The 24124-nt window shown below is 41.3% G+C and overlaps 1 protein-coding gene across 1 annotated transcript in view; it reads left to right on the top strand.

Annotated features, from left to right (window-relative positions):
- The first annotated feature begins 1594 nt into the window (after positions 1 to 1594).
- ANXA10 (annexin A10) overlaps positions 1595 to 24124 on the top strand; it is a 65224-nt gene continuing 42694 nt past the window's right edge. Inside the window, exon 1 of the mRNA XM_042829676.1 lies at positions 1595 to 1613. Within this exon, the coding sequence (XP_042685610.1) occupies positions 1595 to 1613 (19 nt within the window). The remainder of the gene's footprint in view (positions 1614 to 24124) is intronic.

Genomic DNA, 24124 nt, shown 5'->3' with positions numbered 1-24124 from the left:
TCTCAGCAACTCAGCCTTCTTCAAGGCACTTTCCACTTGCACAGGAGCAGAGTATGACCTACAGAATTAATCCTTCTACTCTCTCGCAAAACTGTTACAGTTTCCAGATGACAGCTATCTTCATTCAATATAAATAGGAAAGAAACATGCTGTTTACCATGTGAAATGATCAGCCTCACTATGTCAAAACTTTTCACGCTTCATTCCTTCTATTTAGCTAGTAGCATTCTCTTTTTCCTCCCCAGTAACAACCTGCATTTCTGTGCAATGAAAATGAACTCTAAATTAAGGATGTTCTCCCTATAGTATCTATGTTGTCATTACAAAATTCTCTATTATTTTAATCCTGCCGTGCTTGGTAGAAAGCGATTCACAGATGCTCAGCCCACTCCCTCTACAAAGACAATCATTTAAAGGCCCACTGTGTTAATAGATATTAGGAAAAAGAAAAAAACACAATGCATTTTCCTCCTTTCCTGTCTTTACTGCTCAGGCTATCAACATCAATTTTGGTTTTTGTTCTTTTAGTGTCTCATGCTGGTATGTTTTTAGTTTCTCATTAGCTACTTTTTAAATACACAGATGATAACCATTAAAAAACCATCATCCCAACTGTTCTACCCCCCTTCTTTCGAAACTTACTCCTTTCTAAAGATGCTACCAAAATGGGAATAAGTACTAGCCTGAACATAGATGTGTCCATGCGTAACAAAGCATTCAAGGGAAAGATGGAAGGAAAATAATCAAGCAGAGAAGACATGCTCAGTCATTAAGGAATTTGTATACATCACTCTGATAGAAATACATGCATCTCTAACTGAAGATACTGTGCTGAACATCATCAGCTACACACGTGCCAAACACAGAGTTTACTTGTGCATCCTTATAGGCTTCTTGAAGTACCCAGAAAGTTTTTTGGTCCAAATATGAGGGTTGCTCCAAAAGTAATGCTTCCAATTTCATTAAGTTGGCCCACGATTTCAGGAGCAAATATTGGTGGTACAGCTGCAGAGACCGAACCTCCCCCCACAATATGCCATTAAACTTCATTGCCCTGGGACAGCTGGCAGCAGAGAGGCAATCTGACTGGATGGCACCTGACACAGAAGTGTGCACGAAGCAAAGGTGTGGAACTGAATTCCTCCATGCAGAAAACAATGCATCCATTAACATTCATCAACATTTGCTGAACATCTCTGGGGACCAAACAGCAGATGTGAACACAGCAGTGAGGAGGTGCTGTGTTTCAGCAGTGGTGACAGCAATGTGAAAGTCAAATGGCATTCCAGAGAGCCATGCAGATTTTCAGGAGCATGGCATGCAGGCTCTTATCCAACATTGGCAAAAATGCCTAGCTATGGTGCTGTGTGCAAATGAAGTGACACATTTTTTTCTATCTCATACATTGTGACAACACTGTACAGAACCATAACATAGAGAGCAAGAATTCACATTCTGATTGGTTAAGAGACACACTTGCAGCTAACCAGTGACTAGCCAAATAAAACAGCAGCAACTCTGTGAAGGCCTCAGAACAAAAATACTGTAACTCTCTGGTGAAAGGTTCAGAACAAACAGTCATTGTGCATAAGCAATGGAGAAGTCGGGAGCTAGTAAGATTGCTTAAGGTGCTCTTGATTTCCTCTTCCCAGTAATCACAACCCTCCACTACCACAACGCAAAGTATGGCACGTACACAACACACCACACCGGACACTCTCAGCTGGCAACAGCTCCTGGCCCAAGTAGCAGGGACCATTCAGGGACCATTCAGGGACCACTGTGCGGCACAAAAGATACTGCCACCCCCACAGCTGGCAGCACACTTCCCACCCCATCCTCAGCTACCCCAGAAGAACAAACCCTCAGGATCACAGGATCCACAGCAGTGACCTGCTCACCTTTATTTTTTCCTTTTTCCTATTGTGCTCGTCTTTTAACAAACGAAGGCACACTCTCAATCAGTTAACACTTTTACTCCTTTCCAAGTCTTAATTCAAAGGAATAAACATCAATACAGTGAACCACAAGCTGCTTTCACTTGCAACATGGTGACTATGGTGAAAAACAGTGTTTCAAAGCAGAGAACCCATCAAACAATGTTACTGTATGCTTTTACTGTAGCATTCACGAAAATAACCAGAACCCAGTAGTTTTGGAGCCACCTGTATGTTATAGCAACAAACAAAGCAAGTCAGCGGACCACAAAGTCTATAGGCTGCTCTTGTGAACAAGGACCTTCACCAGTGCTTTTACTAAGAAAGCAGATCAAAGGGAAATCCAAGCAGAAATAAGGCAGCACGAGCCCCCTGACTGGAACAGAGGTAAAGAGAGATGCTGGCACTTTACTGTTCAATAAACAGAATAGATGGAACAATTACTGCCTTCTTCCCTGCACTTCTAGTTGCTAGCATCCAAACTGGAAATGGGCACAGGTCCTCTCCGCACACTAAAACACATTGAACTTTTTACTCCGGTAGGTAAATAGTGACAGGACAAAGGGGAATGGTTTTAAGCACAAGGACAGCAGGTTTAGCTTGGGTGTCAGAGGAAAGTTCATTACAGAGAGAGTGGTGAGGTGCTAGAACAGGCTGCCCACACATGTGTTCAAGACCAGGTTGGATGGGGCCCTGGGCAGCCTGCTCTAGTACCATACCTGGAGGTTGGCAGCCATACCTGTGGCAGCAGGGTTGGAAACTGATGATCCTTGGGGTCCCTTCCAACCCAAGCCATTCTAAGATTCTAATACTCACTGTTGTCACTTAATTACCATGATTACTGTGTTGCCTAACAAGGGTTAACAAACTAGTGAGGGAAAAAAAAAAAAAATACTAAAAATAAAATGAAAATGAAAACCAGCTGAAGACTGCTCCATTAAGAACAAAACAGCCCAATCGAATATCATCCAGCAATTGAAAGATAACACGGTCACATTATCTTCATAACCCCCTGATTCAGCCACTTGGAGATAGCTCTCCTTGTTTAACAAGGAGGCAGAGTCAAGGGTGGAAGCCCACCTGTGAACTCTGTACAGGGCAGTTCAATGTGCAAAATGTTCAGCCTTACGAATATCTGTATATTCTCAGATAACATTCAAGTTCTGTTTTCCATCCTGCCTTCCGTTTTCTCCTTATGCCCTTCATTCTGTGCTACAGAAGCTCTGTAAGTGCAATTTCTACACTTCTGTTTCACTTTTCCTTTTCTCTTGAATAGATTCATGCCATTACCATAACTCTGACTTGTTAATTCTTAAATTGTCTCCTTTTACCCTCCACTGCCTTTCTCCATTTGTTTCGAGGCTATTAAGATTTAATTTTTCTTGATTTCTGTATGGGAATTGCTAAGCTACAGCCTGAACCAATGACTGAGCACCCGGTAAAGGGACACAGCCAGCCCTGGGAGCACAGGTGAAAAGAACTGGCCTGTGCCAACAGAAAGGGTTTAACCTGGTCCCACCCCTCTCTAAGCCTCATTTAAGGCTTTAGATAACAATATTGCTATCCCCCTGTCTCATTCTCTCCAAATGAGGAACAATGGTATCTTCTCCCTCAATTACCACTTCTTCAACTGAAGCAAGCTGAACATTTGCAGAAAGACATGTATTTTCAACAAGCCTTCAGCACTACCTGGTTTTGTCCTTATTAATTCATTACCTGAGAAGTATTTTTAATGCTCTGGTTTCACTTTTTCTGAATTTGGACAGGTTTGTAGTGCAGGTTTTACATGCTGAAGTTTTTCTAAACTATTTTCCATATTGGCTGAGTTATGCTACACCTTTTACATTTGGTATAGTTGAAATCTAATTATAGCCTGAAGGTATTTCTCTACACATCTTTTTCCTGTTTCCTTGGCAGCATCTAAAGGTGAATAAACAGCATAAGCATAGTAATGCAAACACCTTACAGGCAAAGTAGGAGGAAAATCCTTACCCTACACACTTACTTCCCAGACAGATAATCACACAGAAGTAAATACGGACTCATACCAAAAAAAAAAAAAATCACATCCAGTAAATAATACACATTGGGGCAGATTAGAGAGGAATAACAGAACTGCTCAGGTTGGAAAATACCTTAAAGACCATCGAATCCAACTGCAACCTAACCATCCTTCCCTAACTCTAACAGCCCTCTGCTAAATCATGTCCCTGAGCACCACATCCAAATGGTTTTTAACCACCTCCCTGGGGAACCTATTCCAGGCCTTAACAGCCTTTTCTGTAATGAAATGTTTCCTGATATTCAACTTAAACTTCCCCTGGCACAATTTGAGGCCATTTCTCCTCCTCTTGCTACCAGTGAGAAAAGACCAATCCTGCTCTCTCTGCAATCACCTTTCAGATATTAAAAGAGCGTAACAAAGTGTCCCCTCAGCCTCCTCTTCCCCAGACTGAACAGCCCCAGTTCCTTCAGTCTCTCAAACATAGAATCAAACATAGAATCACCAAGGTTGGAAAAGACCTAAAAGATCACCCAGTCCAACCGTTCACCTATTCCCAATAGCTCCCACTAAACCATGTCCCTCAACACAACATCCAGCCTTTCCTTGAACACCCCCAGGCTCGGTGACTCCACCACCTCCCTGGGCATCCGTTCCAGTGCCTGACCACCCTTTCTGAAAAGTAATACTTCCTAATGTCCAGCCCGAATCTCCCCTGCCGTAGCTTGAAGCCATTCCCCCTGGTCCTATCACTAATGACACGAGAGCAGAGGCCGACCCCCAGCTCACTACAACCTCCCTTCAGGAAGTTATAGAGAGCAATGAGGTCTCCCCTGAGCCTCCTCTTCTCCAGGCTGAACGTTCCCAGCTCCTTCAGCCTCTCCTCATATGGCCTGTGTTCCAGACCCCTCACCAGCTTTGTTGCCCTCCTTTGAACACGTTCCAGGGCCTCAATGTCTTTCTTGCAGTGAGGGGCCCAAAACTGGACACAGTACTCGAGGTGCGGCCTCACCAGTGCTGAATACAAGGGAACAATCACCTCTCCGCTCCTGCTTGCAACACTGTTTCTGATGCAAGCCAGGATGCCATTGGCCTTCTTGGCCACCTGGGCACACTGTCGGCTCATGTTCAGCCGAGCATCAATCAATACCCCCAGGTCCATTTCCTCTATGCAGTCCTCCAGCCACACCGCCCCAAGCCTGTAGCGTCACCTGGGGTTGTTGTGGCCGAAGTGCAGTACCTGGCATTTGGCCTTGTTGAAACTCATCCCATTGGCTTCAGCCCAGCTCTCCAGCCTGTCCAGATCCCTCTGTAGGGCCTCGCTACCCCCAGGTAGATCCACACTTCCAGCCAATTTGGTGTCATCTGCAAACATACTGAGGGTGCACTCGATGCCCTCATCGAGGTCATCAATAAAGATATTGAAGAGGACAGGCCCCAGCACCGACCCCTGGGGAACACCACTCACGACCGGCCGCCAGCTGGATTTGACTCCATTTACCACTCTCCTCACAGGCCATATTCTCCAAGCCCTTCACCAGCCCTGTTGCCCTTCTCTGGACCTGCTGCAGCACCTCCATGTCCTTTCTGTACTCAGGTGCCCAAAACTGAACACAGCACTCGAGGTGAGGCCTCACCAGTGCTGACTACAAGAGCAGGATGTCTTCCCTGGTCCTGCTCACCACTCCATTCCTGATCCAAGCCAGGATGCCGTTGGCCTTCTTGGCCACCTGGGCACACTGCTGGCTCATATTCAGCCCACTGTCCATAAGCACACCAAGGTCCCTTTCCATCAGGCAGCCTTCCAGCCACTCCTCCCCAGGCCTGCAGGATTGCCTGGGGTTGTTGTGACCAAAATGCAGGATCTGACACTTGGCCCAAATGAAACTTACACACTTTACCTTGGCCCATCCATGCAGTTTAGTACCTTTTTGTTGCCACACGGGAATTTTTAGAGTGCAGCTGAGGGTACAGTGATAAATAAAAACAGCTGTAGCTGGATATGTCATCTTCTCTGTTTCACACTAGGATGACAGAGATGAAAGTAAAAAAAGAATCATGGTTACTCTGGCTTTGCATCCCTTATTGGCCTGTGTCAGAGAAAGTACCTGTGCAGCCTCATTTTTAGACTTGAGTTTCTTATCTCCTAAAGAAAGCTGATCAGAAGGCAAATTCTTGATTTCATTACCCTGTCTTTATTTTCTCCTCTTCCTTTCAAAAGCAGGAAGGTCAAAGGCACAGAGCCAGACTGCCTTTGAGACTGTTTGAAAAAACAACTAGACGGGAGAGCGTCTTTAAAAAGATAGGATGCTACAGGAAAAGAATAGCTGTGGAGGATCAGCTTCTTAAAATAGAATGAAACATTCTAGTAACACACCAACGTGACGTGCTAGAGTTCAGAGCAAGTTAAAAAGTTTGTAATTGTCTTCTGCTGAGAATGTTCTCATGCTGAACTGAAACTGCTTTCTGTGATATTTTGCAATGGGTAAGTAGCTTTTTATCACTGACCTTTAAAATTGCATTCAGAAATTATTTATTGTTCTCCTTACAGTAAGAAACCATCTCCTTTCAACTATTTTGAAGGCTTTTTAGAATCCAAGCTCACATCCTATGCAACTTATCTTCTGTTAGATTGGCATACACAGAAGAGGATGACTTGATTCATGACGGTGGGGCAAATGAAGCTCTTAAGTAATTTTCTCTATGTGTTCCCTCAGAACTTATACACAATAGCCATTCAGACACAGAGATGCAGGCAGAGCATCTATGAGGAGAATTACAGCAGCAGTCTGATAATATTCAGTGCACTGGAGTCAAGTTGCCAAGTTTAATGAGTGGCTGGAGTACCCCACTCCAACAAGATGCCTCCTTCCATACACCTAAGCAACACTGAATTCACATTCATCCTTCCTGACCTTTCTTGTTGAAACCTATAAGCTACATTTTTATTTTAGTCATAACTATGTTACAAGTGTGGTAGGTACAACTATTAGAAGTTCTCTGTAGGCAAAATTGTAACAATTTTTTAATACTATTTCTAGTTTGTCTCCTCAGAAAATAAAACATTCTATTTATATATATATATATATATGATCAGTTACTCTTTTTTTTTCCTCTAGAACTTCACCTACTCGTTAACAGAAGGATGCATTTCTACATTTTGACTTGTTTATATGCTGTTTATGTTCCATAATAAAAACATCCTTATTACATTGTTATGGTCATGGAGGCTTACCTATAAGTCTCTACCTAAAATTTTAAAAGATACATCACCCTTCATGTACTGCCTACTTAAAGGTCCTGAGTGTTTTGGAAAATACCAAGTATGTATTTGTAAACAAGATAATAGTTCTGGATGTGCCATTATTTTATGTTTTAATACTTTCATAAATATAAATCAGTTTATTCAGGGAAGGGTTTAAGTTATAAGAGATTCCTAACCTTACTAAACTGGGAGACAAAACATGTTTAAACAACAAATTATAGAAGCATAATTAATATCTTATTACAAGTCCAAAGGACTTAGCCAAGCACAAACTTTTTTTTTCCCCCCTCCCTCTCCAGTCTTTTTATTATGTATTCTCTCTCCATTTTCGAGAGAAAATACTATGGCTGGATCTCTCAGCCATACTTGCACAGGCTTCCAAATCATAACCTGCTTATTCACTCTTAAATATTTCTGGAGCAGCACCAAACAAACTTCAATCTGGCTGTGCAAATACTTACTGAAACACTAAAAAGTGAGTTCAGAAAAATACACTAAAAAAAAACACAAATTAAAAAAAAAAATGAGTAGGTAAGTCACACCAGAAAACCACTACGCTACGCTTTCATCTCTTATCCATAGTTCAGTTTCTGCATTGAAAAATGCAACTACAGATCTTTATACCCAGGCAGGCTTAACAGATCACAAGCAAGATCAGCACAGCCACCACCATCACACAACGACTGCCATAATGGTGAGCAGGATTGAAGTTTGATTATCAATCTTCCCTTGAGAAAACTGGATTTGCGGTTCCTCACTTTTGTGTTCCTTCAAGATGTCATTCAGGCCAGCCTAACGGCAGGGAAAGTATTCTACCCCATCAATGAATGTATTACAAAGCAAAGCATGTTTCCATTTTAAACACCTTCATGTGCTGTCTGAGCACAGACTTATAGATGAGTAAGGGTGATACTCTAAGCCACATTCCAGGTAATCATCCATTCAGGGGAAAAAAAGAGAAAGGGTGCTTGAAACCTCTTACAAAGGGCATTGCAGGGAAGGTGTCCACACTCCAGTTCAAGTGACTGCCATATTGAGACTGACTTGAGAAAGAGGCTTTTGAGAAGAACAAGAACAGTGGAAATGGTACAAATAAACTACTTGATAACAAACACTTCAAAATCCATACTACTTAAGGCTGTCCTTAACTGGGAAGCTATGAATTGTGTGAGTATCTGCCATAGTGTCAGCAAAGAGGGTAGCAGGAGTTCTGGATGGCCTTGTTTTTTGTATTCATGTACAGCAGTCAATACAAATGACTTCAAGAACTTGAACAGTACAGAAACCCTGTTTCAGGACCTACATCTGTTACCTGCTCATCAACCTTATCTAAACAGCTGTTAGACATCCAGCAGCACCCACCATAAACCAAAAACTAGAAACAAACTCTGAACTATTCTGACATCCAGTTGACCTGCAAACACTTGGGCTCCCTGTTGGGATCCACTCACAGCCAACAAATTGCTCTCTAGCACTGGGTCAATTCACATTTACGACTTCGAGTTAGGACCACTGCCAGATGAGCATTCCCTTCAGTGCATGCCTGCTTGATATAAATAACCCACGACAATGCGACTGCCTCATTTTCTGTGTCTGCGTCTAGATATTGCTAAGAAAAACCACATGGGACTTCCAGTCAGCTGATGGCAAGGCTTTTTCACTCCACACTCAGACTATCCTGCCCCTGGTGTTTGTACTTAAACGTCATCCACTCACAGATGCTAGTTATTTTACTCATGTTCAATTTCATCTTCTGATTTTATTTTCCTTTGCAACACCTTGGAGTTCAATTAAGACCAGCAATAAATGATATAGAATGCTGCAGTTATTTTACCAATGGTAAGCTAAAACCATTTGGGAAAAATCTGTGGAAATTAAAAAGCAGCTTGTTTCTTGTTTCAGTTGTCTTGTTTTGACAGTACCCTCCAGCCTCTGCAGGTTTAATTTCCTCTTTCGAGCTACAGGAATAAAGCAAAGTGCCAAAGAAAACCACTTTGTCCAGCCTCAGCTAGTCATTTTGAGGTATAATTACAGAGCTGAATGTTCAGCCTGAAGTTTTCCAGATAATTTAAGGTTTAGGTTAGCTGTATCTCTTTACTAAGTATTTCAATTTTAACTCCTCTCCATTAAAATAACCCCCAAAACACACAGAATGGTTTTCCCCTGGGTAAGGGCGAGCAGATACGTCATTCAGCTGTGTGTTTTCCTAACTTACCCAGAAATCCAGGTAACTAAACAAGTTATTCTAGGTTAGACAAAGGGAAATAGTGGTTTATATTTTAAGTATCAGGCTCACCTGATAAAGACCAGGTAACTGCACTGAAGAGAAGCTCTCCAAGAAAAGCAACAGGAAGAACTTGTGCAGATCAGAGTAGGACTGAGAATAGGTTTTTGCTGTTTCCTATAATTCTTTTAGTAGTATTCTTTTGCTCAATTTACTCTAAATGCTCTGTTAGGTTGTGAGTTCTTAAAAATAAATGCTTTAAATAGTAATAAAATTGAAAAAAAAACTACACTAAGTGATTGGTGCATTGTAAAAAACAAATTATTTCTGAAAAGAAGGTGATACTGGTAAAGAAATACAACTCACAGACTTACATGTTACTGAAAATGTACTTTTTCTTTGAAATATCTACAGAGTTTTTACTCTAGATCTAAAGGAGAGTCATGCCAAAAAGCACATGGCTTACATGTAAATACACACCCTTGAGCAAACAGAATCAAATCAGTAATTTTAGAAATCCAAGTAAACATCATGGAAGAATACAAAAATCTGGTCTCTAAAAGTTGCCCATCTAGTATTTATCTTGAACATGAAGAAAACAAAAAACTGTAACCATTTAAGACAGCCAAAATTAGGCATTAGCCAGGGATTAATACTGGAGTCCTACATGGCTTACAGAGTTATGTTCTGCACTTTGTCAGACTATGGAACTTGCCTCTGAAGCATCACCACTGTAGACAGCAGTGGAGGCTTAGAGCAAAGCAGCAGCACAGCAACAATCTTGTTCCAAGAGCTTCTTTTCATCAAATTAAGAGCACAGTGCCGCACCACTGATTTAATGAGTGCTTTCATCTCTTAAGCTAAATGGCATCATTTCAACTCTCTGAAGAAACAATAATATATTATGGATTCACAATCAAGAAATGCATCGTGACTACAAATTCTATTTCATATATCCCTCTGCATATAATTAAGAATTAAATTCTTGGCACTGTATTCAAGCCATAAGCAATCCTGTGAGATTTTTCAAATGAGCTTTAATGACCACTTTACGCAAAGATTTGGAATGCTAACATTATCAATAAAAACAGCTCTATAACAACACTGGCTCCAGAGATCTATTTCTCACCATATCATGACATTCACATTATGACAAGAAACATCATTCGGCAGAGCTTGAGAGGGAGGACAGAATCTTACCTGTTTGCTTTTCATAAAGCAAGCATTACATGAAGAGGCGACAAGGCTCACTGCGTTTCCTGCCAATACAGCAGGTACTGGTTAGACTCCAGCAGCCCTTTTCTTGCTCAGTCTTCTGAACATTCACTTAAGCGACTGACACCAAACACCACGGAACATTCAAGTATCATTTGCACAGTATGGTAGTCTGGTTGCATTCAAGAACAGCTCTTCCTTTCTACCTAATTAAACATACACACCACACAAGCAGCATTCCTTGGAGTACTAGAAACCTGCATCGGTTGGACATCAGCCCCTCACCACAGCAGCTAGGTGACAGGGCCCCAACTCCAACCCAAACAAATATACCATTTCACAGTGGCTATATCACCATTGTTTAGGTGATTACTCTTGATTATTCACCAGAGTGGTGTTTATAACATTATGCTAGATACATGAGAGATAATAGACAACAATATAATAGAAAGGATTAGATATTAGGAAAAAGTTTTTCCACACAGAGGGTGGAGAGGCACAGGAACAGGTTGCCCAAGGAGGCTGTGGATGCCCCATCCCTGCAGGCATTCAAGGCCAGGCTGGATGTGGCTCTGGGCAGCCTGCTCTGCTGGTTGGTGACCCTGCACACAGCAGGGGGTTGAAACTAGATAAGCACTGCGGTCCTTTTCAACCAGGGTCATTCTATGACTCTAGATTGTTTCTCGAAACAAGGTAAGCCTGAAAACAAGACAGTGTAGTGACAGTCAATTTTTGAAACTTGTTCACCCTGAAGAACCTGAAACCACAAAACACAACAATACCTCAAACATTCTCCAAAACGATGCACTCTCACTGATTTTATAGCTCTCTATACTTCTTCAGAAAACTGATTCTGTTCTCAGGGCACCTGCATCCCAACAGAAGCCCATTTTTCACATAATCTAAATTGAAATGTAGCAAACGCAGCACTCCCATGAAAATCAATATTCCATCACCAAGATGTTTAGCCTGACAACAGCCTGAATGTACACCTCTTCTCAGATCACATCACACCTCTCACATTTGCAGGAAACACACATATAGGCCTTAGAGATTCATACAAAGTTAAGGAACGACAGCGTAATTACTAAAAGGTGACTTTTTAAACATATTTCTCTCCATACATTACTTTATACTAAGTTAGGAATGTTTACATCTTTCAACTCCTTCCACTCAAAAAGGACAAACTAGTTCTTTTCGGCTTATTCCAGAAAAGAAAGGTTCTTTGCAAAGTAGTTTGAATTCCCCAATCATTTCTTATACAGCACCTCCAACACAAAAACCTCCAGAACCCAGTCCAGAGAGAAGACTGCCCTAAGTTCAACACTACTACTTTTCTCCATCCCATGAGCAATCTTCAATTTTCTATACTGATTCACATCGACTCTAGAGTGTTCCTGTTTCCTCAGTAGGATGCAGAGTCTCTAGCAGCACGGAAAAAAAATGGAAGCAACAGCTTAACTAGCATTCAACCTGGTGACAGCAAGACTTTCTGGGCAATTAAACTGATGTCATCCTTTCCTCTACTCAGAATTAGTACTGTTCCCCACAGAGTAAAAGGTGTAACCTCATAGAGAAATTAATGGATATACAAAAATCTAAGACATTTTCTCCTGCAAAGAGCTAGCTAGCGAGAAGCAACAGATTTATGAAGGCTTTCATCTAGAAACCAGTTAAGACATTTTCCTTGCCAAACTAGCTAAAGTTCATTTAATAATCTCTTTCCTCTTGTAAGTATTGGACCTGTCTCCTAATTTGTAGCCTAAATGAGCACAAGGTCTGCTTATACAAATTTGTCCTGACTGACCACTTTCTCTTTCCCTTTTATCCAGTCTGCTGTGTAGAAATGAAGAGCAGTCACATGCCTGCACATGCTCAATTTCATTAGGATAAGCAAAAGCTGAAATCTCTGGGTCCTCAGTTTTTATCTTGCCATTTCAACAGTATGGGTAATTGCCAAGACTTCCTTTTGTGTCTGCATTTTACCCTCTGCTGACAAACATTAACACATGCTACAGTGACTATGGCATCAGTAGAATATGCTTTTCCTACGAGTTTCCAACGTAACATGGTGACAAGACAAATGTCACAGCAAAAGACTCCGCATTACTCCTTAAGGAAGAGCCTCACACTCTGTACTGTTAAACTTCACCTGGTAGTGCTAATACTGCCCTTCTTCTACATTCTGGTGCTCTGTAAAAACAAGAACTGAACTGGAAAACAACAGCTCTTAGCAACAAACACTCTCACACTACTCCATTTTGTGGGCCAGCTCATTTGTAAAGATATGCAAGATCAAAACCCAACAAACAAGGACAACGTGACAGAACACAGACCTCCACAGACTTCCTAGGCATCTCTCCATGTTATCCTTGAGAACATCCAGAAGAACCACCATATTGGCCAAGAAGTAGAAAGAAGTATTGATCATTTCCCAAAGCCACCACTTTCTAACAAGCAATTCAGTAATACTTCTTTTTTTTTTTTCTTTTTCTCTTTCTTCTTGTGACTGTTCTAAAGCCCCTGGGCAAAGTCTATTATCCCAAATGGATTTTCCACAGTAATGCTAAATTGAGCATCCCAAATTCATAGTACGCTCATTTAGCTCAATTTTATAAGCGTTTTTGATCAGCAAGCTTTAAATTAGTTGAACAGAAAAAACATGGGGATATTCAACATAAGTTACTCTGTAAGCTTCACATTTGAGAAAAAAAAATATACATGAATGGGTTTTTTCTCATTAAGATCATCACTGACACAAGAAAGGACACCTCTAACCAGCGAGAAGGGAAAGTCGAAGCTGTTCATACAACCTGCAAATATCCTGCTTTAGAATACAGGGAAAAGATACAGACCAAGCACAAACCCAGAAGTTACTATTTCACATCCCTAACTTCTTTTTTATCAGAGAGCACTGGAAGTTGAAAGTAAGTACGAAATTTAAGTATCCTTAATGTAGCAGTCACATTATTTACTAGATTCGTATTATCTATTATCCAAACACTTCAAAGCAATCAATATGTCATCTATCACATTTTTGACTCCATGTCTTTACTGCATAGTGAAGTTGCCAGGCTTTATACTAGTCAACCCCATGGATCCCTCCAGGTCTAAACCATGCACAGTTATCATAAAGGACTAAGTAAAAGTCTGTAAGTATCTATTACCTACCAAAAAAGGGGACACTTCAGCACTTAAGGCCTGGATTCCAGCTGCAACCTTTTGCACTGATTGCTTTAAAGAAAATCACAGGACCAGATAATGTTTACTATGCAAAGCACCTGCTGTCCCAAGTTATACACGAAGTTTGTGCATTCCCTCTGAAACTCCCAGGATCAATAGCACTAACTCCAAAACATTATTACTCTCTTCTGCCTTGTAAGGTAAAACAGTGCTCCAGAAGGGTATTATGAATACAAAGTCGCTGGTTTTGTGAGCTGCTTCATCTGCTGCAACACTGGTAGCCAAGCAGGGAACATGAAGCAAAATCAAAGAGCCTGCTCCAAACTCATTTTGAAGCCTGCAATCTCAATCAATTAATATCAGTCTTGAAGGACTTTCCTGCAGTCTGTACTCTGGAAATAACAGACCTGCAGAGTACTATGGCTGGCCTGAACGAAGAAAGGGCTGTGCTGCCTGATACTGTGACTAGCTCCCCACAAGTAAATCAGATGGCTCTGAGAGGTCCTTCTTCACCGTGATCAGTAGGGTTGGTCTCTAGTTGAACACAGGATTCTGAGCAGCATGCTTTAAATAAACACCCCAAAAAAGCCTGCAGTCCAGATTTACTCCTTCATACCTTTACTGAATAAAATGTCTCCTCTATGTTTTGCTACAGCTGATAGTTTTCTCTATACCTTCATCTTTGTGGAATAAAGAATTCTTCTCCAATGGCCCCTGCACATCTGAGGAGAACGAGCATTTATTTTATACCCGTGAACAGACAGGTAGATAAAGAACAACACAATTCATGTGATTGCTAACCGGACCATTTCTATTTCATACAGTTTTAAAACAATACTGCTTGCAGTCAGTAGAAAGACTGGTGTAACTAAAGACCATACAGCCCAACTGGCTCCTTTCACTTGTTATACTCGGTAAAACGTACTTACTGTACAACTATTCAGAGGCATTCTGGATTTATATCTACCCTCCTCCACAAGTATGCATGTACAAAGTACTATGTGCAATAAGATCAACATTTATGTACATCACGCTGAAACACAGGATAGGTTTTGTTGTTTTCCTGGTGACTCTCTAATCATTTCTAGAAGCAGCGAGAATGCAGTTTTTCAAGCCCCTGACTTGCCTTCATTGTCAAGAAAGCTAGCCAGTCTTAGAGTAGGGGTTCACTCGAGTAGGGGTTCACTCAAGAATAGCCAAAAGTTGGGGGCAGAGCTACTATTAAAGACCACGAATCCCAAGAACAGCTGCTTCAGCCAACAGGCAACCCAGGCTTGTCAGTGTCATTATGCTGTTTCCACAGTGGAAAAGAGCTTTAATGCTCATTAAACCTGGAACCCTTCCAGACACTAAAGCAGGATGCTGACTTTCCTAGTCTTTCAGACATGCCAACATCATACCACCCTGTGTTTTTACGATCATATCACTGCCTACACTGAAAAAGCCTACATCTGGGCTGCTTCCTTAATTCTTCATAAAGTAAATGAGATCTGCCATGCTGTTACTAGTTATCGCTAGTCACACAAATCCACGGGACATATTACAAAAATCAAGTACTTATGATAGCGCTGCTTGATCATTTAAACAATAATGTTTTTAGATGACAGTTCTTCATACTGACTGATCTTATGATATGAGCTCGCAACAATTTCCAGCAGCTAAATTGCAGAGGAAGACAGTTGAAATTTATTCAGTACACTGCTAATATTCCTTAGTCACACAAACAATTGCTCTTTTAGCCTCACCACTCAGCACGACAGCAAAACAAAAAGAGATGGCAGTCTGCAATCTCTGGATCAGCAGATGCCAAGGGGCTGCAGCTCCCCCAGCAGGCTACTGAGGCAGATGCAAGTTCTCACTAAAAGTGCTGCTAGTCATTTCAGAGGTCATCTTCTCTTAAAACAAAAACAAAAACAAAAAAAAAAAAAAAAAACCCCCACAAAAAAAAAAACCACAACGAAACCAAACAAAACCAACAATCCTACCTTGTGTTTCATTTTACGTAGCACTCACTTTCTTAGACAGGCACAAAAAAACCCGCCGACTACTTGTCTATTCACATTTTGTGTTTATTTTTCAAGGGCATCATTTGCAAATGAGAAAGCAGACAACTACAGCCTAAGAGCAGACAGGAGAAGGTTTCCTAAACCAATATAAGGCTGTCGAATTAGAATATCTTACAAGACTTAAAAGACTCATAGTACCAACTTCCAGCTGCCCAGTCTGAGTTACTAGCTTTTAGACACAACGCAGCTACAAAAGACAAAGAAAAGCTTATAACTACTGAATACAGAATACTGTACAGAAACTTTCAGGATAAAACACAGGCAATGGAACAAAATTAAAATCTCTACCTACCTAGGGCCTCTGAATCAAAGATACCACCATACCAGCAAATGCTGGCCCAAAGACAGAAAAAGAACCTTCACCAGCATTCTCTCCTTCTTCCCCACCTCCTTTGTGCATTTTTAGAAAACGTAAACCTTAACCACAGCTGAGACAACCTTGCTAGTAGCACCTCGTTATGATTTGGAGCAGCCTCACCTGTTCCCTTTAATGTTCCCTGGAACACCTGAAACAGTCCTAGAGACTCTTTTACCTTCAAGATTTTGAGTTATGTTACATACAATCCTGAGTCAAGAGTTACATTCTGAAAATGTAACAGAAAGTACAGTTATTTGCAAGGGAAGATTCCAAGTTCCATAGCCTGTCAGAAATTTGCAACTGTTTTTCCCTTTTGGATTTGCTGAGAAATTGATTTACTTTTTCCATCTCTTTTATAACTGATTACAAATTTTCCTTGTGCTTTTTATTCTATCGCAATCCAGCGCAGACAAATCCTCAACTGGGAAGGTCAGGCATGAAGCAGCACCACAGCTCTGCAGAAATGTATCTGGCACAAGGAATGTCTCCAAGTTCTTCTATGGAGACACTGTTCCCAGTGTCAAAACCCTAAACCCAGCAACACTTCACAGTTTGACCAGGAAGAAGTAGAAGCTCTTCTTAAAAAATGGTTTTACTTCTGTCGGAGCTGGAAGACAGATAACAAAGGATAGGAATGCAAGGACAGACACAGTGGGAAAACAGTCGGAGTACACAGCAGAGGCTCTATAGAGGCAGCAACATGGAAGCTATTCAACCTGAGCTGGGCTAAGAGCTGAATCACCAGCGTCAGGAAGGAATGGACAGATGAACTAACCTGAGCAGCACTCGGGGCAGATCAATGTGAGATGGGACCTGCAGATCAAAACCTGTTTTCCCTCCACGTCAGAATCCAGCTGAAATCTTTGCTCAAATGCAGACAACGAAGCAAAGCGTTAATAAAGCTGTGAGAGGGAATCAAGAGACTTCAGTCATACGAGACTGAGTGCCAGATGTTCAAACTGGGCTGTGTACATGAGTACAGGTGGCTCACGTAAGGAAGAGGACATACTCTAAAGAAAAGGTTGTTTTACAAGCAGCCTACATCACACAGCCATATCATATCATGGAGAAAGCTCTCCTGCACGAGCTGACAGAAACAAGGAATTGCTGAGAGGAACTTGATGTCCTTTGACTCACTTGTGTTCTGACTTGGAGCAAACAAGTATTTCCAAAACTAACCCTGATGAAGCAGTTCTCACACACTCGTGCCCCGGTCTCCACTTTATTTTTCATTCACACAATGGTTTTATAAGGCATTCCTCTCCGTGCTTTATTTTCAACAATTTTAACTGTCCCCCACTATAATGCCATTTCACTGCAACAAAGGAGGAATCTGATCCAGAACACATTCTCTATTTCAAAAGGTATTCAACAACACCACCCTCTACTGAGTTTTAAAAGTAGGATAAAAAAAATAGTTTACAACATTTCTAGAATACGTAATTATTTTGTCCCAATTAAATAAAAATAAATCTGGCTTAAAGTACTGTAATACAGAAATACATGCTGCCTTCAGAACAAATTATGAATAGAGATATCCAGAACACTTAACTAGTTCAGGTGCAGCTTTCAAAGTATCTGCACTGGCTCAGCTCCTTACAGCCTCATTAACTTAAGTACCTATTAAGTATTTATTCAGTATACAAATGTCATATATTTAAGAGTTTTGAAGTCTAGACAGAATTCTTCTGCCATAAAACTCCAGAGATATTACCTAGGTTAAAATAGATCTGTCTGAGCCTAGCTGAAGCATTTATTTCTCCAACAGCCACTGTGCCCTCAAAGAGCTGGAGTCAAAAGCACAGGTAAGTCTACAGTGTTTGAATCATATCAGGGATATGGTTGCATTCGAATGAACTGCTGTCTAATGAAACCAGATGAGTCCTCAATTCTATGTTCAGAGAGCTTGTAGCTCAAATTTTGAATCAATAAAAATAACTGTTGAACAAAGTTTAATCAGTCAGACTTTAGGAAAGCACTTAAGTTCTAAAAAATTGTATTTTGGAATAAAGTATGTTTAAAGCTTGTGTTACCTGTCACTATCACTCTAAGCAGCATACGGATGCTTTTGCATGTGCCCACAGTTTCAAGAAGTCCGGAAGGAACCCAGACAGCACATTGACAGACCAAAAAAAAGAAATCGTAGGCTGATTATTTGTTTTATTGTCAAGATTTTACAATAAGTAAAATAAATCAAATCAATTTGGCTGAATGCAGTCTTAAGTAAATCTCGTTTGAAGAACAATTAGTCTTACTGTTTTCATCTCCCCTACTTTCTGGAGTTCAGGCATCTCTCAAGAATATTTTTTCTACAGTCTGAAGGATTTTTTTGTTCTGTGTTTGTTTTCAATGTATTCTCAGCATAAAACATTTCTGTTTAGCAAGCCAGATACACATTGTGAGTAGTAATCTGTACTTATAGAGGCTTAAACTACACCAAATAGCCTTCTCAGATCTCATTCTGATACTTTCAGTACTTGTCAACGCAATTCCAATTTACCATCATTCTCTCTCCAGCTCTGAAAACAATAAAGACCATAAAGCTGCAAAAGAAAAAATGAACACCCCTAAAAAACTAATTAAAAACATTAACCATTGGAAACTGTAAGCCAGTGAACACTGATATCAACCAGGGTGTGTGGGTATTTCTATGAAATGTGATATTAGAAAAACAGAAAAAAAAAGCCATTTAGGCTGCTAAAGACTGCAGTTTTTCTGCTGTTTATTCTAAAAAATGGAAGAGTTTGTGGAAGGAAGTTAGTTCCAGTACTCCTTCCCTCTCACAGCTGGTATTCCAATCCCCACATTCTCTTAAAATTGCTTCCCTCAAGGACTCCACTCAAAAAAACCATCTCAGAGCAACACAAGCCCACTTCTCAAGAAAAAAAAAATGATGGGAAGGAAATCTAATTCATTTTTTCACCATATAGTAATTTATACACCTATCTAGTTATTTTAGTCAAAGTCAACGGAAACCACGGCTGCCAGATTCTATGTAAGGGAGAAACCTATATTTGCTAAAAGAAACCTATTCACAGTTCTTTAAGAAAATCTTTCACAACCACTTCCTGAACCTACAGAATATAACATCCACCAAAAACTTCTATGCTTAATTATCATCTCAGTCAGATTTCCCACAGACCTTCTGTAAAATCACTAGTTTTTGTATACCTTGCAGTTCAGGATTGAGAGTCGAGATTAAGCAGAATCAAAGAAAAAAAAATAACTGTAGTTTAGTCAGTCACCAGCTATTAAGCCTCAGAGAGTTATCAGAAAGGGCATGTAGATAACATTATCAGTATGTTTTCAAAGAGACTGGACTAGCTGAAGGAAAACCAAAACCAACGCATAAATGTGGTAATTGCCTTTGCTTCACATGGTTGACCTTCTACTCTCTAAAAGTGAGGGGCGGAAAGAAAAAAGGATTATCCTCCTTTAAATATTGGCAGTTTGCAAAGAAATGTAACACTGACCCTACTGGATCCACATCATTTTTCAAATGTATGTTTACTGGGCCACCTCACACATGAGGACTGCACAGGATCCTGCTTCTGCTCCCTCAGGGTATGCTTCCATGCACACAGCTCTACCGCCTGCTTACTGATCAGACCCGCTTTGCCTTTCCTCCATCATCTAGAAAACAGTTTAATCACAATCCATAGACTCGCCTCCACTGTCTTACCTCCTAAGGTTTATGTTACTGACCTATGGCCCCTAGAGATTTAACCATTACTAAACAAAAGAACAATGAACCACCTTTAGTGGCGAACAAAGACAACGGCTCCAAGGAGTTTAGACTCAAGCCATAGCTGTAGTTAGCATACAAGTAAATCAATTCTGTCAGTTTAGAAATCAAGGTGATGGGAAGCAGAAAAAGATAGGGTTAATCAGAAATAGTTTTTAACATGTTAGTCAGTGATTGTAAGAGAAGGACTGGAAGAAGGATGCCTACACTGCACAAAACTCAAGAAACTGAAGTAATATACTGGCAATGGAACCAAATTAATGTCTACAAAAATACTTTCATTGATGAAAATTTCCTACAGAACATTATTCTTCAGGCAATTTTCTTGCCTGAATTAGACGACATAGATATTTGCAGAGCAGAAGAAAAAGGTTACTGCAAAGATTATTGATGTCATCATAAAGATAGCAATGTGGAAAACATTTATAGCACCAAAAAGGTAGAAGGCTGCAGCAACACCACACAAATAGAAACTTCTGTGACAGGAGTCCACTGTATTGCAAATCTCTCCCTGTAAAAGAAAACATTATCCTCTTGCTGGGCAATTCAATACCAGCTCCTTCAGATTTTCACCATTCAGTACACCCAGTGAGAAAAGAGCAACAATGTGACAGAGACTGAATGGTCTCAATACACAACCTGGCTATTTAGTTACACAGAACAACAAATCAATGAACAAAATAAATAAGAAATACTGATTATTTTACAGTCAAATCAAGAGAGTTGAGATTTCTAAGACATTCACCCACAATCAACTTCTTATTAAATAGACTGGGCAAAACAGCATACATTCAGCCCCACACAAGTATGTAATATAACTGACTCCAAAAACTCTCTTGAGCAAGCTTGCAGCTGACCTGGAAGCTCTGACTTTTGCTAAGATCTTTCATTCATGATCTGTCGGCACAGTGACACCTGCGGTTCTTCAGGAGAAAGTGTTCAGCTCCAAAAAAGCCCCCACCAGGGTGTTCATACTGATTCCTCGAGATACCACATCGCCACACCTATAGGAACATGGGGATGCACTTCTCAGAAGCGCTCGAAAAGACACAGGCCCTGCATTCCTTGAGAATGGGAAACAAAATTTTCACAGATGTCCTGATTCAGTAAGCATATGCCTCCAACTAGTTTGCAATGGGAAAGAGGAATTTCTTCTTTCCAAAGACAGGTGGAAAGGAAAAGGAAAACAACTAAAAAAGCAAAGAAGAAACTTATTGTGGGGAAAAAAAATAATCAAGACACAAAGCAACGTGGCAGAAAAAAAAGCACTGAAAGTGATACATACGAAATGTAGCAGAGATATTCCTGGGTAGACAAGAATGGAAAGTTACAGCTGATGTTTCTGTGCAATAAAATGCAGCCAAGAAACAAAAAAGGTTTTTCATCCATGATCTTGGCCCAAGCCTTTTCCATTTGTTTTTTTATTTTTTATTTTTTTTTGCTTTTTGCTTTTTTAAATGTATGTATGTATGTATGTGAAACAGGGACACGGGCTGTATCCTCAGTAAATCTTCATGCAAAAAGGGGACTCTTACAAAGAGCACGTTACAGCCCAAAGAAATTAACTAGCACATGATTAGCACTTCCCTCCTTTCAGGTCTAGCACAAAGCCTAGCAAGTTTGCAGCTTTAGAAAGAGAACAATCAAACTGTTCACTGCAGGCACAAATGTCACACCTGGAATACCTGACATAGCCACTTCAAAACTCACAGTGACTGGAAATACGCAGTACAAGGATCTACGATTGCTCCTGTTAATCTGACCACTGCCCTCCTGGTGATGGTTATGCTAACTTCCTGAGGGACCTTGCAGACATCAACTCACAGCTGCTGCACTGACTGCATCACTGTTCAGGTTGCTCTATCTCCAGCACACATTTGTGGCCAAGGCTCACAAAGCACTTTCACAAGAACTAACAAGGTACCAGGAGATGAATACGGATCACAAAGCAGCGAAGGTCTTCCCAACAAGTTCTACCGTCTTCCCAGGACCAACCTTCACCTTTCTTCTCATCACCCCTTGTCTGAAGTCAAAGTAACAAAGAAAAGCAGCGGCGGGCATTTAGTCTGCGTATTCTGTTCCATCAGACATTGCTACCACAGCAATGTCAACTTGCCCTCTGAACTGAGCTGGACGCACACATAGGGCAGCCACTGACATACGCGTTGTGTGAACATTCCTGTTGCCACAATACAAGCCAGGTCTGCATGAGCAAGCAGAGCTGCCCAACACAAGATCCATCAGAAGAAAAAAACAAAACAAACCTGGTGCTCAGGAGGACCTGCCATTCACACTGAAAACATTCCAGGGGTTCCACCCTTTTTTGCTAACTATATTCCCACTCTGTTGTTACTGAAGGGCATTCGATGCATTCCTGGAACTCGCTGTCTACTTAAGCTAGCTACAATCATTCCAGTTCACGTTCTGCAAAAGGATGAAAAATCAAAGGACGCTAAAAGGAGACTATCAAGAAATTGGCTTCAAAAGCTCATTCTCAGTGTGAGCTAGAAATCTCTAAGTTTCTAAGTCTCTAATCTTTGATACCACTCTCATTCTGAAGCTCAGATTGCTGTCGTTACAGCACTACCAGCCTTTCTGCTGCATACAGCTCGAGATGGACAGAACTCACCTTCCCTGAAGCTGCTCTACCACAACCATTGCAGCAGATGCCCCCACCCTCCCATTCCTTGCCAGGAAAACATTGGCTTCATTCACCCACTGACAGTGAATGCACTGCCTAGTCTAACGAAAACCACGGGTGAAACACGGTCCCTGTTAACAGGCATCGCTGTGCCTCATTTGATAACAGCTACATCAGAAGCATTGCCATCTTGCCCTACGCTACTTAAAAACAGCCTCACCAAAGGAAGCGTCAAGGCCACACTGCACTGAACTGTAAGGGCTTTCTGCTCTGGTTCTCTCTCCTTCCTTTCCTTCAGACCATCGATAAAACATTCGTTGTGAATGGCTCATTTGTTCCAGTTCCAGCACGGATATTCCAGGCTAGCTGCAAGGCTTTCCATTTTGAAACTTTCTGACCTAACATTGCTATGTTAGCCATCTGCCTGAGTGACAAGGCCCAGCTTTGTTACCATACCCTCGCTCTGCTCACACACCTACGCTGCACAACCAGCGGCAGCCTGAAATACCTCCAGTCCAAAAATAAACACTGCAATGGCATCGTATCTATGCATATTGAAAGACTGTAACAGAATACACGGTGGGAAAGACCCACACAGGGGCAAATGAAAAACACAGACCGTATTTATTATTTGTTAATAACAAAGGGAAAAAACCCTCCAATCCAAGCCATGTTGCTTTTCCATCTCACCACGGATGTCTTGATGAGCTGCTAGGAAGGAACAGGAATAACTTCCTTTGGAGGTGGAGCACGAGTCTGACAGCTTTCTGCACTTCACACTAAGTGCTGAAAGAGCAAAGGTCCTTTACTGCCATCACCTGGAGTCAATGCAACCAGCAACAGGAACTTCCTCTAAAAGCAGAGCATGCAAAACTCATTCAGTTGCATGCTGTTACGCGGACAAAAGGACAGGATGGGATCATTCAGGTTGCAAAAGAACACTTCGATTATCTAGTTCAAGTCATCACCAGCACGGCCGGTAAGCCACGTTCCTCAGTACCACAGCTACCTGCTTCTACAAAGCCTCCAGGAATGGTGGTGACTCCAGCACTTCCCTGTCCCTGTGCCTCACCACTCTTTCTGAGAGGTTTTTTTTTCCTAATATCCAACCGAACCTTCTCTCATGCAACCGGAGGCCATCCCCTTTCGTCCTACAGCTGCTATCTAAGAGAAGAGGCTGACCCCCACCTTGCGACAACCTCCATTTCAGGGACTTTTAGAAAGAGATAAGCTCTCCCCTGACACCCCTCTTAGCCACAACAACCCCCGTTCCTTCAAGGAGATCATCTTCTGTGTGTTTTGCTACAGTTCCTGGGAGGCAGAGGCTCCAAGCACCAGCGTGGGAGAAGGTCTGTCAAAAAAGATTTGCTATAGCAGTGCATCCAATGAAGCCATTCATGAACCAAGTCTTCCCCGGGCAAACCGGACCGATCTTTCTGCCCGCTGGTTTAGGCAGTGTCACTGTCTTGCACCACCTAAGCTAAGATA

The sequence above is a fragment of the Centrocercus urophasianus genome, unplaced genomic scaffold, assembly GCF_019232065.1.
Source record: "Centrocercus urophasianus isolate 14NV4802_14NV808 unplaced genomic scaffold, USGS_Curo_1.0 seq_32, whole genome shotgun sequence".
Classification (NCBI taxonomy): domain Eukaryota; kingdom Metazoa; phylum Chordata; class Aves; order Galliformes; family Phasianidae; genus Centrocercus; species Centrocercus urophasianus.
Note: the sequence above shows the minus strand (reverse complement) of the source record. Positions and strands in the feature narration are given on the sequence as shown.